Below are 17,641 nucleotides of genomic sequence, written 5' to 3'. Positions count from 1 at the left end.
CACACACCACTTGATATCCTCTCCTACTAAGGCAGAGCATCTCTCCCTCTATGCCTCTTATAAGACAAAGCCATCTCTTGTTGTGTGACTCTATTGGTCATGATGACCGCTGATTATGGAGTCTGTTTTGAAAGCAACAACCCCAGGTTGACAACAAACAGAGAGCATCTCACCGACCACTTCTTGCTTTCAAATTTTAATTCAGACGACAGTTTATCCCTCCAATCTGACTACAGCACCTCTCCTCAATCTGACTACAGCACCTCTCCTCAGTCTGACTACAGCACCTCTCCTCAATCTGACTACAGCACCTCTCCCCAATCTGACTACAGCACCTCTCCTCAATCTGACTACAGCACCTCTCCTCAGTCTGACTACAGCACCTCTCCCCAATCTGACTACAGCACCTCTCCTCAGCACCTCTCCCCAATCTGACTACAGCACCTCTCCCCAATCTGACTACAGCACCTCTCCCCAGTCTGACTACAGCACCTCTCCTCAATCTGACTACAGCACCTCTCCCCAGTCTGACTACAGCACCTCTCCTCAATCTGACTACAGCACCTCTCCTCAATCTGACTACAGCACCTCTCCTCAGTCTGACTACAGCACCTCTCCTCAATCTGACTACAGCACCTCTCCTCAATCTGACTACAGCACCTCTCCTCAGTCTGACTACAGCACCTCTCCTCAATCTGACTACAGCACCTCTCCTCAATCTGACTACAGCACCTCTCCTCAGTCTGACTACAGCACCTCTCCTCAGTCTGACTACAGCACCTCTCCTCAATCTGACTACAGCACCTCTCCTCAATCTGACTACAGCACCTCTCCTCAATCTGACTACAGCACCTCTCCTCAATCTGACTACAGCACCTCTTCTCAATCTGACTACAGCACCTCTCCCCAGTCTGACTACAGCACCTCTCCTCAATCTGACTACAGCACCTCTCCTCAATCTGACTACAGCACCTCTCCCCAATCTGACTACAGCACCTCTCCTCAATCTGACTACAGCACCTCTCCTCAATCTGACTACAGCACCTCTCCTCAATCTGACTACAGCACCTCTCCTCAATCTGACTACAGCACCTCTCCCCAGTCTGACTACAGCACCTCTCCTCAATCTGACTACATCACCTCTCCTCAATCTGACTACAGCACCTCTCCCCAGTCTGACTACAGCACCTCTCCTCAATCTGACTACAGCGCCTCTCCTCAATCTGACTACAGCACCTCTCCTCAATCTGACTACAGCACCTCTCCTCAGTCTGACTACAGCACCTCTCCTCAATCTGACTACAGCACCTCTCCTCAATCTGACTACAGCACCTCTCCCCAATCTGACTACAGCACCTCTGTTTTTGTACATATATTTGCTCTCAGCACAGGGGGAGGGAAGAGGGTGTGTGTGTGGACATGCTTTTTGGTCTTCTGGTGACATCGGGTGCTGTAGGTGTCCTGGAGGGCAGGTAGTTTGCCCCCCCGGTGATGCGTTGTGCAGACCGCACCACCTTCTGGAGAGCCCTGCGGTTGTGGGCGGTGCAGTTTCCGTACCAGGCGGTGATACATCCTGACAGGATGCTCTCAATTGTACATCTGTAAACGTTTGTGGGTTCCTGGAGACGCTGAGGTACCAGGGAGTACAGGAGGGGGCTGAGCACACACCCTTGTGGGGCCCCAGTGAAGTGGAGATGTTGTTTCCTACCTTCACCACCTGGGGGGCGGCCCGTCAGGAAGTCCAGGACCCAGTTGCACAGGGCGGGGTTCAGACCCAGGGCCTCAAGCTTAATGATGAGCTTGGAGGGTACTATGGTGTTGAAGGCTGAGCTATAGTCAATGAACAGCATTCTTACATAGGTATTCCTCTTGTCCAGATGGGATAGGGCAGTGTGCAGTGTGATGGCAATTGCATCGTCTGTGGATCTATTGGGGCGGTATGCAAATTCAAGTGGGGTCTAGGGTGTAAGGTAGAGGTGATATGATCCTTGGCTAGTCTCTCAAAGCACTTCATGATGACAGAGGTGAGCGCTACAGGGCGATAGTCATTTAGTTCAGTTACCTTCGCATTCTTGGGTACAGGAACAATGGTGGGCATCTTGAAGCAAGTGGGGACAGCAGACTGGGCTAGGGAGAGATTGAATATGTCCGTAAACACTCCAGCCAGCTGGTCTGCGCATGCTCTGAGGACGCGGCTATGGATGCCGTCTGGGCTGGCAGCCTTGAGGGTTAACACGCTTAAATGTCTTACTCACATCGGCCACGGAGAACGAGAGCCCACAGTCCTTCGGAGCGGACCGCGTCGGTGGCACTGTGGTATCCTCGAAGCGGGTGAAGAAGATGTTTAGCTTGTCCGAGAGCAAGACGTCGGTGGCTTTCCCTTTGTAATCTGTGATTGTCTGTAGACCCTGTGTAATGGATTCAGAGAAACAGGAAGCAGAACTTAATTAGTATTATCTGAGCGCTCCTCCATATGACTCATCCCCGCCTTCTCATCCCTGCCTCCTCCCCTCCTCCCGCCATCCCCCCCTCCTCCCTCCACCCCCTCTCCTCCCTCCCCCCCCTCTCCTCCCTCCCCCCCTCCTCCCTCCACCCCTCCTCCCTCCACCCCCTCTCCTCCCGCCATCCCCCCCTCCTCCCTCCACCCCCTCTCCTCCCTCCCCCCCTCCTCCCTCCACCCCCTCTCCTCCCGCCATCCCCCCCTCCTCCCTCCATCCCCCTCCTCCTCTCTCATCCCCCCTCCTCCCTCATCCCTCCTCCTCATCCCCCCTCCTCCTCCACCCCCTCTCCTCCCGCCATCCCCCCTCTTCCCTCCACCCCCTCTCCTCCTCCCGCCATCCCCCCTCCTCCCGCCATCCCCCCTCCTCTTCCTCCACCCCCTCTCCTCCTCCCGCCATCCCCCCCTCCTCCCGCCACAAAACACTTTGTATTCAGGACATAAAGTTAATTTCTTTGCCACATGAATCTGTGTTTGAAATTCCCTGCTTGAGTGAGGAACCTTACAGATAATTGTATTTGTGGGGTACAGAGATGAAGTAGTCATTCAAAAATGTTAAACACGATTATTGCACACAGAGGGAGTCCATGCAACGTATTATGTGACTTGTTAAGCACATTTTTACTCCTGAATTTATTTAGGCTTGCCAAAAGAAAGGGGTTGAATACTTATTGACTCAAGACATTTCAGCGTTTCATTTTAAATCCACTTTGACATGATGGGGTGTTGTGTGTAGGCCAGTGACACAAAACCTTAAGTGTAAGAACAGAATGTGGAAAAAATCAAGGGGTGTGAATTCTTTCTGAAGGCACTGTATAATGGATTAGTAAATAGTTTATTCATCATTTACTCCAATCACAAGATGTTTAATATTTAAGTGCTAGAGAAGCTGGTGTTAAGCCTGAGATGAAGTCGACTAGCATGCTAGCAGATACCCATAGACTTCCAGTCATTGCGGTAACGCTAGTTAGCATTGGCTCGCGAAACGACCTCTAATTTCCTTCGTACTGGACACAGACATAAAATGGTATCCACAAGTGCATCTGACTCTGGGGAAGTAGATAAAGGGCCTCATTGCCAACATCCCGAAGTATCCCTTTTTAAGGTCTGAAAATAGCCTCCTACAAATCAATGTCCTAATAATTAGGAAGATTGCAAAAAAAATAACAGGTGTTTTAATTGCTGTATGCTTACTTTGATTATGACCTTACGCCGATCAAGATAAGACTAAGGGTGTTTTATGACTAATTCCATACTCTGCCTTCTGCCATAATCAGTTTAATATTGAATTATTAGTGTGCATGTAAACATACTCTCTGTCTCTGTGCTTGTTGTTCTGTCAGCTTTCCCACGCCGCCTCCTCTTCTCTCTAATCATTTTTTACATTTACATTTTAGTCATTTAGCAGACGCTCTTATCCAGAGCGACTTACAGTTAGTGAGTGCATACATTTTCATACTGCCCCCCCCCCCGTGGGAAACGAACCCACAACCCTGCCGTTGCAAGCGCCACGCTCTACCAACTGAGCTACAGGGGACCTAAACAGGAGACCTAATCACATCATGTGTTCAGAGCAGATCCCGTCTCTGTCTCTAAAGCTACAACCAGCCGGTTGTTGCTGTTCACCGCTGGACGCGCAGCCAGCAGGGAGGTTGTTGCTGTTCACCGCTGGACGCGCAGCCAGCAGGGAGGTCGAGGCTCTACACCGCTGGACGCGCAGCCAGCAGGGAGGTTGAGGCTCTACACCGCTGGACGCGCAGCCAGCAGGGAGGTTGAGGCTCTACACCGCTGGACGCGCAGCCAGCAGGGAGGTTGAGGCTCTACACCGCTGGACGCGCAGCCAGCAGGGAGGTTGAGGCTCTACACCGCTGGACGCGCAGCCAGCAGGGAGGTTGAGGCTCTACACCGCTGGACGCGCAGCCAGCAGGGAGGTCGAGGCTCTACAATCATCTGCCGCTACATGGGGTTTACGTAACACCCAAACCCATGTGTGTTTTTATAAATGGCACCCTATTCCCAGAGCCCCGTGGACCATGGTCAAAAGTAGTGCGCTACGAAGGGGGTGCCATTTGGGACGTGCCCCCAAACCCCAACACCAGGGGGAGTGAGGTGTTACTGGATCTTCAACACCAGGGGGAGTGAGGTGTTACTGGATCTTCAACACCAGGGGGAGTGAGGTGTTACTGGATCTTCACCACCAGGGGGAGTGAGGTGTTACTGGATTTTCACCACCAGGGGGAGTGAGGTGTTTCTGGATCCGAGGGGATTACTTAGCCGCCACAGAGGAAGAGGAGAGTGGTAGAGAACGGAAAATAAACACATACTTCCTATTAACGCATACAGCGGCGAGGAGGAAGGGGGTCTGGTTTTGCTTAGGTGTCCGTTTGTGTTACGCCCCCCCCCCCCCCCCCCCTCCCTCCCTCCCTACAGGTTGAAACAGTTGTATTCCCCCCCCCCCCCCCCCCCCAAAGTGGGCTTACAGCTGCCATGTTGAAGACTGACTCGAACCACATATGGGTGCTAGTGAATGTCCAAATGGCGGCTCCCTCGTGCAGAGCTGTGCTCCCCTTTCACCTCTGGGGTTAAGCCGGCCCCCTGTCCTTTTATGGTGGTGTGGTGCTACACAGTCCTGGACAGGGGCCAGTCCACCTTGGCTGGCACGGCTCAGTGGCTCACGGGTTACAGATTGGAATGTTATACAAACCCTCAGACAAAGGAACCTGCACGTCCATGGGCCTTTCTCTCATTTCCGGGTTGGGACATCCATTTGTGGGAAATCCTATATCCGGTCTAAGGCGCATGGTCTTTCCTCAATAGAAATGGCACAAACCAAGAGCAAGTCCTGTTGTTACACCTGTTTGTTTCGAATTCGAGAGAAAAAACTGCTGTATGTAAAAGCCCAGGTTGGGCTGACCTTGGTGGGCTAGCTGGAATTGCCTTTCCACTGCCTCCAAAATAGAAATGATGTCATGTTGCCTGCCTGCTAGCCAATGTGGCTGGGCAGCTAGCTTCACTAATGTTGCTAGCTAGTTAGTAGCATTGGCCACTAACTAGCAGGCTAACGAAAAACACACCTGATGACAGGTTTGATAGGATGTAGCTATCTAGCTTTCAATCCCTGCTAGCTAGCTTGTTTCAACTCTGATTTGCAAGTTAACGTTAGCTAGCTGGCATTCGAGGACTGACTTCTAATAAACGTTTATTGTATAGTGCAAAAATAAATGAATGATCCAACTATGTTGGTAATTCGTGTCATGTCTGAATACTGCAGTGCTGCTGCTGTCCATTTGCTAGCTAACAGCAACAAACCCAGACGAGCTGAACCTGAACGCATCCAACATAGATCAGCTTCCCTATTAGCTAGCTAACGTTAGCTTTATTATAGCTATAAAGCATTATGTTTACTGTTTTGAGATAACATTATGTATTTATTTGATTGTACTGTGTATATAAGTTATATACATAGTCTTAGCAAGCTCTTCGGCAGCAAACAATGCTTTTTTAACTATAACATTTAGCTAGCTAGCCTTAAAAACAGCTCTAGCTTAGTTTAGAAGAATGTTTATTTTTTTGTTGATGAATTACTTTTGATGCACACGTAGCAAAGATTTTTTATAACTAGTTCCTTGTTCTATCTGTGCCTGTAGTGTACAGCAGCGAAAAAACGGAAACAGTAATTCCCTGAAATCCCCCCCCCAGAGATAGGCCTATTAGGGGGCCAGCCAGCTCAGTCAGGCAGATATAATGTGTGTGTGTATTGGGGGGGAAGAGGGGGTCACAGAGGTGATTAGCTGGCCAGCACAGTGCCTTTCACGATTCCCCTTTCCTTAGCTGGCCAGCACACTGCCCTTTCTCGATTCCCCTCTCTCTTTCCTTAGCTGGCCAGCACACCGCCCTTTCACGATTCCCCTCTCTCTTTCCTTCTCTCTTTCCTCCTCTCTTTTAATCTGTTTTTCTTGGACCTTTCTATTTTTCTTTCCCTTGTGTTGTTTGCTCTACTGCTGTTATCTCCTAGCCCCTGTTATCTCCTAGCTCCTAGCCCCTGAGTTATCCTATCTCTCACACTCCTCCAGAGAGTGGCTATCTCCCAGAGTGTGTGTAGAGAGAGAGAGAGAGAGAGAGAGAGAGAGAGAGAGCTGTTTCCTTTGGCAATGTAAACATATGTTTCCCATGCCAATAAAACCTATTGAATTGAAATTGAGAGAGAGAAGGACAGACAAACAAAGATGGCCGCCTCCCGGCTGCACCGCTCCACTCTAATCAATTCAGCATTGACTTTATTACTTTATCTCTCTCTCCGCGGTTCTCTCTCTCTCTCCCTCTCTCTCCCTCTCTCTCCCTCTCTCTCTCTCTCTCTCTCTCTTCCTCTCTCTCTCTCTCTCTCTCTCTCTTCCTCTCTCTGCGGTTCTCTCTTCCTCTGCGGTTCTCTCTTCCTCTCTCTGCGGTTCTCTGCGGTTCTCTCTCTTCCTCTCTCTGCGGTTCTCTCTTCCTCTCTCTGCGGTTCTCTCTTCCTCTCTCTGCGGGTTCTCTGCGGTTCTCTCTCTTCCTCTCTCTGCGGTTCTCTGCGGTTCTCTCTCTTCCTCTCTCTGCGGTTCTCTCTTCCTCTCTCTGCGGTTCTCTGCGGTTCTCTCTCTTCCTCTCTCTGCGGTTCTCTCTTCCTCTGCGGTTCTCTCTTCCTCTCTCTGCGGTTCTCTCTTCCTCTCTCTGCGGTTCTCTGCGGTTCTCTCTTCCTCTCTCTGCGGTTCTCTCTCTTCCTCTCTCTGCGGTTCTCTCTTCCTCTCTCTGCGTTCTCTCTTCCTCTCTCTGCGGTTCTCTGCGGTTCTCTCTCTCTCTCTTCCTCTCTCTGCGGTTCTCTGCGGTTCTCTCTCTTCCTCTCTCTGCGGTTCTCTCTCTTCCTCTCTCTGCGGTTCTCTGCGGTTCTCTCTCTTCCTCTCTCTGCGGTTCTCTCTCTTCCTCTCTCTGCGGTTCTCTGCGGTTCTCTCTCTTCCTCTCTCTGCGGTTCTCTCTCTTCCTCTCTCTGCGGTTCTCTGCGGTTCTCTCTCTTCCTGTCTCTGCGGTTCTCTCTCTTCCTCTCTCTGTCTCCCCCTCCTGTCTGTTAGTGCTTATCTCCACAATGTGAGTGTGTGCTGTAATCTTCTCTTTGTGTGTGTTGATCTGCTCTGTGTGCAACAATCTCAGCTCTGGAATGAGGTAGCCGTTTCCACTCCAGTCACAAGGGCAGACAGAGGCAGTTTCATTCACTGACTGTTGTGCTTTTTAACTGTGAGTGCGTGTCTTTGTCAGTGTGTTTGTCTGTATTCGTGTTCCAACAGCGTTAGCAAAGCATTTGATAGTTGACTTGTTTTACAGGCTATTACGTGAACCCTTTAGTAACATTTATCATCTCCTCAAAACAGTGCTGCATTTATACGCCAGCTGTAGATGAAAATGTCTTCAGCTAGTCGTGCTGGTATCTGTCTGAAGTTAAACGTTCCTGAAACGTTGGCTAGATGAGAGGTTGAGAGGGCTGCAGGAAGAACCATGACATCATTGCATAGCAGCACACATCTCTTCAAGTGTGTGTGTGTTGAGTGTATAGATATTAAGTGTGTGTGTGTGTGTGTGTTGAGTGTATAGATATTAAGTGTGTGTGTGTGTGTGTCTCAGTGGTTAGGAATGCATTTGAAATGCCTGTTGATGTGGATTCCCTGTGATCAGATCATATCAGCACTGTATGTGGTAGAGTGAAGAGGAGTGGAGTGGAGATGCAGGCAGACGGTTAGCTATGGCTTAGTTTCTTGACATGCTAAACAACAGCTGGCGACACACTCACTCCTCCAAAGCCTCAGAGAGAGAGAGAGAGAGCAGGAGAGGTGAGGATAGGGGGGAGACAGGGGAGATGAAACATAGGTGGGTTAGAAGGTTAGAGTGGGGAGACAGATTTGCTTGACTGCATTTCATCTCTAGTCCCCCCCATGACTTCACAGAACACTACACTCAACAGGCTTGAAATATCTTTACACTGACCTCATGCTCCTTCACACATTGAGCACACAGCTCTTTCTCCTCTCTCTCTCTCTCTCTCTCTCTCTCTCTCTCTCTCTCTCTCTCTCTCTCTCTCTCTCTCTCTCTCTCTCTCTCTCTCTCTGTCTGTCTGTCTGTCTGTCTGTCTGTCTGTCTGTCTGTCTGTCTGTCTGTCTGTCTGTCTGTCTGTCTGTCTGTCTGTCTGTCTGTCTGTCTGTCTGTCTGTCTGTCTGTCTGTCTGTCTGTCTGTCTCTGTCTGTCTGTCTGTCTCTCTCTGTCTCTCTCTGTCTCTCTCTGTCTCTCTCTGTCTCTCTCTGTCTCTCTCTGTCTCTCTCTCTCTCTCTCTCTCTCTCTCTCTCTCTCTCTCTCTCTCTCTCTCTCTCTCTCTCTCTCTCTCTCTCTCTCTCTCTCTCTCTCTCTCTCTCTGTCGTCTGTCTGTCTGTCTCTCTCTCTGTCTCTCTCTCTCTCTCTCTCTCTCTCTCTCTCTCTCTCTCTCTCTCTCTCTCTCTCTCTCTCTCTCTCTCTCTCTCTCTCTCTCTCTCTCTCTCTCTCTGTCTCTGTCTCTGTCTCTGTCTCTCTCTTTCTCTCTATCTCTCTATCTCTCTCTCTCACCTCTCCCCTCCCTCCCTCTCTCTCTCTCCCCTCCCTCTCTCTCTCTCTCTCTCACCCTCCCCCCTCCCTCTCTCTCTCTCCCTCCCCCCTCCCTCGCTCTCTCTCACCCCTCCCCCTCTCTCCCCCTCCCTCTCTCTCTCTATGTCTCTCTCTCTCTCTCTATATGTCTCTCTCTCTCTCTCTCTCTCTCTCTCTCTCTCTCTCTCTCTCTCACCCTCCCCCCTCCCTCCCTCTCTCTCTCTCCCCCCTCCCCCTCTCTCTCTCCCTCCCCCCTCCCCCCCCCCCTCCCCCCTCTCTCTCTATCTCTCTATGGTGGTTCTGTGGGCTAGCTCTGTTTATAAATATGGCTGTGATTCTGGCTTCTCCCAAGGACTGTGTGTGTGTAGCAGCATAGCTCCGAGCTGAGGTCAAATCAAATGTAATTTTATTTGTCACATGCGCCGAATACAACAGGTGTAGACATTCCAGTGAAATGCTTACTTACAAGCCCTTAACCAACAATGCAGTTTTTAAGAAATAAAAAGTGTTAAGTAACAAAATAGGGAAATAAAAAATAAAAATAATTTAAAAAGCAGCAGTAAAATAAAATAACAGTAGCGAGGCTATATACAGGGGGTACCGGTGCAGAGTCAATGTGCGGGGGCACCGGCTAGTTGAGGTAATATGTACATGTGGGTAGAGTTAAAGTGACTATGCATAGATAATAAACAGAGTAGCAGCAGCGTAAAAGAGGGGGGTGGGGTGGGGGGGGGGCAATGCAAATAGTCCGGGTAGCCATGATTAGCTGTTCAGGAATCTTATGGCTTGGGGGTAGAAGCTGTTGAGAAGCCTTTTGGACCTAGACTTGGCGCTCCGGTACCGCTTGCCGTGTGGTAGCAGAGAGAACAGTCTAGTGACTAGGGTGACTGGAGTCTTTGACAACTTTGAGGGCCTTCCTCTGACACCGCCTCTTTAATGTTCTTTTAAACCCTCTTGACGGTCAGTTGGGCTCGTATGAAGGCACAATAAATGTTTCATGTTGGGGAATGAAAACAGTCTTGTACCCTTTTCATCCCTCTCCCTAGCTGGCCCGGCCTCACTCAGGCTTGTATTCCCTTTTATTCAGGCTTCTGGAAGCTCTCTCTGTGACTCAGTGCTGCCTCTCAGTGGTGATATGATGGTACTGCATGTGAGGGGGGCGCTGTAGTAGCACAGATGACCAGTGGGTGGCATGGCACTAAGCCGACAGAATGTCCTTACAGGATAAAATATGTCTTTGCCCCATGTAGGGTTTTCTAGATTGTTGTTTTAGCACTCTGATTTGGTTAAGTTACTACATTAGGTTTGAGGTAGAAAGTGAAAGCAGGCCTAAATTCATTTAATTGAAGAGGAATATAGCTCAGTAACTTTGCCTCTCCTTTCCCCTGACTTCCACACACGGAGGCTTCTAATATGTGTACTTTATTAAAGCAGCTAAATTCTCTCCAATCCCTTTTTAATTGAGCTGGTTTCACTGTGGGCTTTTTGGCACCAACCAGCTGGGCGGATAACAAGCAGAAAGCAGCAGCAGCAGCTCTGTCTGTGCCCCAAATGGCACTCAAGTCCCTATATAGTGCACTACTTTTCACCTGGGCCCATAGGGTTCATGTAGGGAATAGGGTGCCATTTGCTATGTCTGTCTGCCAACACACCAATCTGTGACACTGTTAACAAACAACTGTCTTGTTTATTTTATTGGAGCCTGTTTTTTTTTTCTTCTTCTAACTCTGTTCTCTCTCTATCTTTGTCCTCTCCTCTCTCTCCACCCTCTCAGAGTAAACGTGACCATCTGTTGCTGAGTGTGAAGTGGTACTACCGCCAATCAGAGGTCCCTGACTCGGTCTATCAACACCTGGTGCAGGATCGCAACAATGAGAACGGTGAGTTTGAGAGACTAGGACAACACTACACACACCAGGGTTTTCTTTTATGAAATAAAATTTATATTTCAGGGTTTCCGTTATGAAAAATGTGGCGCCGGACATTTGACCGGCAAAACATTTTAATTTACCGGGCGTTTGAAAAATGTACCCGGACCGATATGCATTGGGTGCTTAATCTGATTAGGGCGTCCACCCGCCGTGCTCAGAACGACAGAAATCACATTTAGATTATGGTAATTAATCTTAACGGAAACATGTGACTCGAGGATGCAACGGCGTGCGCGTCCTTCTTACCGAATTCCGACGCGCACTTTGAAGACGTTAGAATAACTGCCCACATTTACTTTTCCTCAGCCAACAAGAAGATGGGGGTAGAAGCTCAGCTGGTCCTCTGTAGCTCAGCTGGTAAAGCACGGCGCTTGTAACGCCAAGGTAGTGGGTTCGATCCCCGCGACCACCCATACACAAAAAAATTATGTATGCACGCATGACTGTAAGTCGCTTTAGATAAAAGCGTCTGCTAAATGGCATATTATTATTATTATTATTATTATTATTATATTAAGATTAACAAACAGCAAAATCAATTATCTAATCTACTATAGTAGAAACGTTTAGGCTACCTATTCTATTGGTCAACTTGTCAAGAAAAAAATAGCCTGTTCCAAACAGACTCTGGGACAGTCGTGGGACGATAGATCCAAAATTCATACAACAAGTAGTCCTAGAAACTATTATTTCTTCATATTATAAGTGCAGCAATGCGCACAAGGAATGGGAAAGGGGGAATACCTAGTCAGTTGTACAACTGAATGCATTCAACTGAAATGTGTCTTCCGCAAGGCAGTAGGCTACCCGCGAATGTTCGTTCCATAATGCAATTAGCGGGGGGAAAACATTGTCAGAAGGGCACCGCAGCGGTTTCATGTGACAGAGATTAAAATGTCAACTCGAAATGTAGAAAGAGAGGAAATCTAACTGGTTTGGTAATAAGCCTCATACAGTAACAGGTACCAGAGGTAGTTCAGTGAATAACCTTGTGTGAGCTCCCTGAACTAATGCCTAGGCTTTAGCTCAGTGGGCTAATGTGGAGTCATACAGCTCCTCGCAAAAGGTATTCATCCCCCTTGGCGTTTTTCCTATTTCGTTGCATTACAACCTGTAATTTCAATTGATTTTTATTTGGATTTCATGTAATGGACATACACAAAATAAACCACATTGGTGAAGTGAAATGAAAAAAACGTTCTAAAAAATAAATAACGGAAAAGGGTTGCGTGCATATGTATTCATGAAGCCACTAAATAAGATCTGGTGCAACTAATTACCTTCAGAAGTCACATAATTAGTTAGATTGCACACAGGTGGACTTTATTTAAGTGTCACATGATCTGTCACATGATCTCAGACACTTTGAACATCCCACGGAGCACCATTAAATCCATTATTAAAAAATTGAAAGAATATGGCACCACAACAAACCTGCCAAGAGAGGGCCGTCCACCAAAACTCACGGACCAGGCAAGGAGGGCATTAATCAGAGAGGCAACAAAGAGACCAAAGATAACCCTGAAGGAGCTGCAAAGCTCCACAGCGGAGATTGGAGTATCTGTCCATAGGACCACTTTAAGCCATACACTCCACAGAGCTGGGCTTTACGGAAGAGTGGCCAGAAAAAAGCCATTGCTTAAAGAATAAAATAAGCAAACACGTTTGGTGTTCACCAAAAGCCATGTGGGAGACTCCCCAAACATATGGAAGAAGGTACTCTGGTCAAATGAGACAAAAATTTTGCTTTTTGTCCATCAAGGAAAACACTATGTCTGGCGCAAACCCAACACCTCTCATCACCCCGAGAACACCATCCCCACAGTGAAGCATGGTGGTGGCAGCATAAAAAAAAACTTGTTTCAAATATTCTAAAATATAAATAACGGAAAAGTGGTGCGTGCATATGTATTCACCCCCTTTGCTATGAAGACCCTAAATAAGATCTGGTGCAACCAATTACCTTCAGAAGTCACATAATTAGTTAAATAAAGTCCACCTGTGTGCAATCTAAGTGTCACATGATCTGTCACCTGTTCTGAAAGGCCCCAGAGTCTGCAACACCACTAAGCAAGGGGCTCCACCAAGCAAGCTGCACCATGAAGACCAAGGAGCTCTCCAAACAGGTCAGGGACAAAGTTGTGGAGAAGTACAGATCAGGGTTGGGTTATAAAAAAATATCAGAAACTTTGAACATCCCACGGAGCACCATTAAATCCATTATTAAAAAATTGAAAGAATATGGCACCACAACAAACCTGCCAAGAGAGGGCCGTCCACCAAAACTCACAGACCAGGCAAGGAGGGCATTAATCAGAGGCAACAAAGAGACCAAATATAACCCTGAAGGAGCTGCAAAGCTCCACAGCGGAGATTGGAGTATCTGTCCATAGGACCACTTTAAGCCGTAAACTCCACAGAGCTGGGCTTTACGGAAGAGTGGCCAGAAAAAAGCCATTGCTTAAAGAAAGAAATAAGCAAACACGTTTGGTGTTCGCCAAAAACCATGTGGGAGACTCCCCAAACATATGGAAGAAGGTACTCTGGTCAGATGAGACTAACATTTGTATCTGTATCTCATCTGAAAACGCTATGTCTGGCGCAAACCCAACACCTCTCATCACCCCGAGAACACCATCCAGCATGGTGGTGGCAGCATCATGCTGTGGGGATGTTTTTCATCGGCAGGGACTGGGAAACTGGTCAGAATTGAAGGAATGATGGATGGCGCTAAATACAGGGAAATTCTTGAGGGAAACCTGTTTCAGTCTTCCAGAGATTTGAGACTGGGACGGAGGTTCACCTTCCAGCAGGACAATGACCCTAAGCATACTGCTAAAGCAACACTTGAGTGGTTTAAGGGGAAATATTTAAATGTCTTGGAATGGCCTAGTCAAAGCCCAGACCTCAATCCAATTGAGAATATGTGGTATGACTTAAAGATTGCTGTACACCAGCGGAACCTATCCAACTTGAAGGAGCTGGAGCAGTTTTGCCTTGAAGAATGGGCAAAAATCCCAGTGGCTAGATGTGCCAAGCTTATAGAGACATACCCCAAGAGACTTGCAGCTGTAATTGCTGCAAAAGGTGGCTCTACAAAGTATTGACTTTGGGGGGGGTGAATAGTTATGCACGCTCAAGTTTTCAGTTTTTTTTGTATTTTTTCTTGTTTGTTTCACAAGGAAAAATATTTTGCATCTTCAAAGTGGTAGGCATGTTGTGTAAATGAAATTATACAAACCCCAAAAAAATCCATTTTAATTCCAGGTTGTAAGGCAACAAAATAGGAAAAATGCCATGGGGGGTGAATACTTTCGCAAGCCACTGTATGTATTAAAACATTAATGTTTTAAACAATTAAGTACTTGTTTTCAAAATGCATACTGCCTCCTACTCGTTGCAATGTGGTGTGTGACGCGCTGATGAAGCCTGCCTTCGTTGCCATTTGATGCCGTGTTCAAAACAACTCTGAAATTTCCGACTTCAGTGCATTCAAGACAACTGGGAACTGGGGAAAAAACTAGCTCCGACTGGGGAAAAATCGATTTGAATAGTCATCCAACTCGGGAACTCGGTCCTCTTTCTAGAGCTCCGACTTTCTGACCTGAAGATCACTGACGTCATGATTTGACCTCGTATTTTTCAGAATTCCCAGTTGTCTTGAAAGCAGCAGCTCTCGCGCTGTCTGACAGATTTTTCCCGCTCAAAGCCTCTGTATGCTGTATGCTGTAAGCGTGTGATAAATAAGATACATAACTAATATACTGTAGGCTACACACGCGCCAATTTAATTCCACTACATTATGCAAATGGACCTATAGACCGATAAACATGATCAGTCAAATGTATTTCCATCAGTCAAGAGGCTAAAAAGCATTATTTTGCAATGGAATGTCGTCTTCTTCTCCTGAACAATTGGCTGGCACCAATTTTATTTATCGGCTTTTCTATTACTGGCTAAAGGAAACCCTGACACACACACACACACACACACACACACAACATATACACAAACACAATACACTCATACACATCATACATACACTCAATCTCTGTCACACACACACACACACTATACAGTTGACCGTGAAGGACATGATATGTAAGACATGGCTGTGAACGACATGCAAACAGAACACTGGTCTGAACCAATCATATTAGACGACATGTCAAACAGAACACTGGTCTGAACCAATCATATTAGACGACATGTCAAACAGAACACTGGTCTGAACCAATCATATTAGACGACATGTCAAACAGAACACTGGTCTGAACCAATCACATTAGACGACATGTCAAACAGAACACTGGTCTGAACCAATCACATTAGACGACATGTCAAACAGAACACTGGTCTGAACCAATCACATTAGACGACATGTCAAAACAGAACACTGGTCTGAACCAATCACATTAGATGACATGTCAAACAGAACACTGGTCTGAACCAATCACATTAGATGACATGTCAAACAGAACACTGGTCTGAACCAATCACATTAGATGACATGTCAAACAGAACACTGGTCTGAACCAGTCATTAGCTGTGTTCCCTAGGTAACAACACTCCTTCAGACCAGCCGATTACAGGCCACTGTACCGAAGCAGTCGCATTAGCTCTGTTTCCTTGGTAACACACACCTTTAGGCCAGACAGCGAGTATCTGGACCATCAAGTGCAAATAACCTGCGCTGTAATGTGGCCCTTGAACACAAACTACCCAGCCGTGAGCGCAACTGTCCCGTCACTCACGCATACCCTGTCTGTTCTTCCTCCTCCTATTATGTCTACCTGATCACTCGCAGCTATTCACATCCACCCACACATGTTGAAATACAGTGGGTTCACTCTGTCTGTTATATTCAAAACATGACCCTGACTCTGTGTTTTCTCACCCTGTTCCTCCTCCTTGTCTCCTCCTCTCTCCTCGCTCCTCCTCTCGCCTCATCCTCCTCTCTCCTGCTCTCTCCTCCGTCTCCTCCTCTCTCCTCTCTCCTCGCTCCTATTGTCTCCTCCTCTCTTCTCGCTCCTCCTCCTCTCTCCTCTCTCCTGCTCTCTCCTTCGTCTCCTCTTCTCTCCTCCTCTCTCCTCCTCCTCCTCTCTTCTCGCTCCTCCTCCTCCTCTCCTCTCTCCTCTCTCCTGCTCTCTCCTCCGTCTCCTCTTCTCTCCTCCTCCTCCTCCTCTCTCCTGTCTCCTCCTCTCCTCTTCTCCTATACCTTCTCTGACTTCTCTTATCTTCCTGTCCCTCCTCAGATTCTGGCCGGGAGCTGGTCATCACAGACCCAGTGGTCAGGGGCAGAGAACTCTTCATCTCCGACTATGTGGACACGTACCATGCTGCTGCCCTTAGGTGAGACGACACACTCTCAGAGAGAGAACTAGGTCCTGGTCCTCTGTAGCTCAGCTGGTAGAGCACGGCGCTTGTAACGCCAAGGTAGTGGGTTCGATCCCCGGGACCACCCATACACAAAAACAAAAAAATGTATGCACGCATGACTGTAAGTCGCTTTGGATAAAAGCCTCTGCTAAATGGCATATTATTATTATTATTATTATTATTATTATTATTATTATTAAGTCTAAACATCGGAGCTAACAATAGGAAAGTACTCAAGTTTATGACCAGTACCTGGCAATTTTTTGCAGCCTTTGTTGAATGGTACTGTATCAATATAGTTGCTGAACAATTAATAAAATGGCCACCCGAACTATTTACATTGACCCCCACCCCCTCCCTCTTTGTTTTTACACTGCTGCTACTCGCTGTCTATTATCTATGTATAGTCACTTTACCCCTACCTACATGTACATATTACCTCGACTAACCTGTACCCCCGCACATTGACTCGGTACCGGTACCCCCTGTATATAGCTTCGTTGTTGTTATGTAATCTTATGGTGTTACTTTTTATTTTATTTTTACTTTAGTTTATTTAGCAAATATTTTCTTAACTCTATTTCTTGAACTGCATTGTTGGTTAAGGGCTTGTCAGTAAGCATTTCACGGTAAGAGCTACACCTGTTGTATTCGGCGCATGTGACAAATACAGTTTGATTTGATTTGATCAGGCTCTAACCTATAACCCCACACAGCACCTAGCAACACTAAGCTGATAGTCATCAGGCTCTGACCTATAACCCCACACAGCACCTAGCAACACTAAGCTGATAGTCATCAGGCTCTGACCTATAACCCCACACAGCACCTAGCAACACTAAGCTGATAGTCATCAGGCTCTGACCTATAACCCCACACAGCACCTAGCAACACTAAGCTGATAGTCATCAGGCTCTGACCTATAACCCCACACAGCACCTAGCAACACTAAGCTGATAGTCATCAGGCTCTGACCTATAACCCCACACAGCACCTAGCAACACTAAGCTGATAGTCATCAGGCTCTGACCTATAACCCCACACAGCACCTAGCAACACTAAGCTGATAGTCATCAGGCTCTGACCTATAACCCCACACAGCACCTAGCAACACTAAGCTGATAGTCATCAGGCTCTGACCTATAACCCCACACAGCACCTAGCAACACTAAGCTGATAGTCATCAGGCTCTGACCTATA

General features: G+C 47.5%; 1 protein-coding gene across 1 annotated transcript in view; it reads left to right on the top strand.

Moving 5' to 3' along the window:
* The window catches only part of LOC311149471 (arginine-glutamic acid dipeptide repeats protein-like), a gene marked incomplete at its 3' end in the record, with an annotated part of 351,192 nt that overhangs the window by 243,329 nt on the left and 90,222 nt on the right, over positions 1-17,641 (top strand). The window contains exons 5-6 of the mRNA XM_084186666.1: positions 10,905-11,010; positions 16,318-16,414. Of these exons, the coding sequence (XP_084042792.1) occupies positions 10,905-11,010; positions 16,318-16,414 (203 nt within the window). The remainder of the gene's footprint in view (positions 1-10,904; positions 11,011-16,317; positions 16,415-17,641) is intronic.

The sequence above is a fragment of the Coregonus lavaretus genome (assembly GCF_964263955.1).
Source record: "Coregonus lavaretus genome assembly, chromosome: 22".
Lineage (NCBI taxonomy): Eukaryota > Metazoa > Chordata > Actinopteri > Salmoniformes > Salmonidae > Coregonus > Coregonus lavaretus.
The sequence above is the reverse complement of the archived record's forward strand: the minus strand, read 5'-3'. Positions and strand labels throughout refer to the sequence as shown.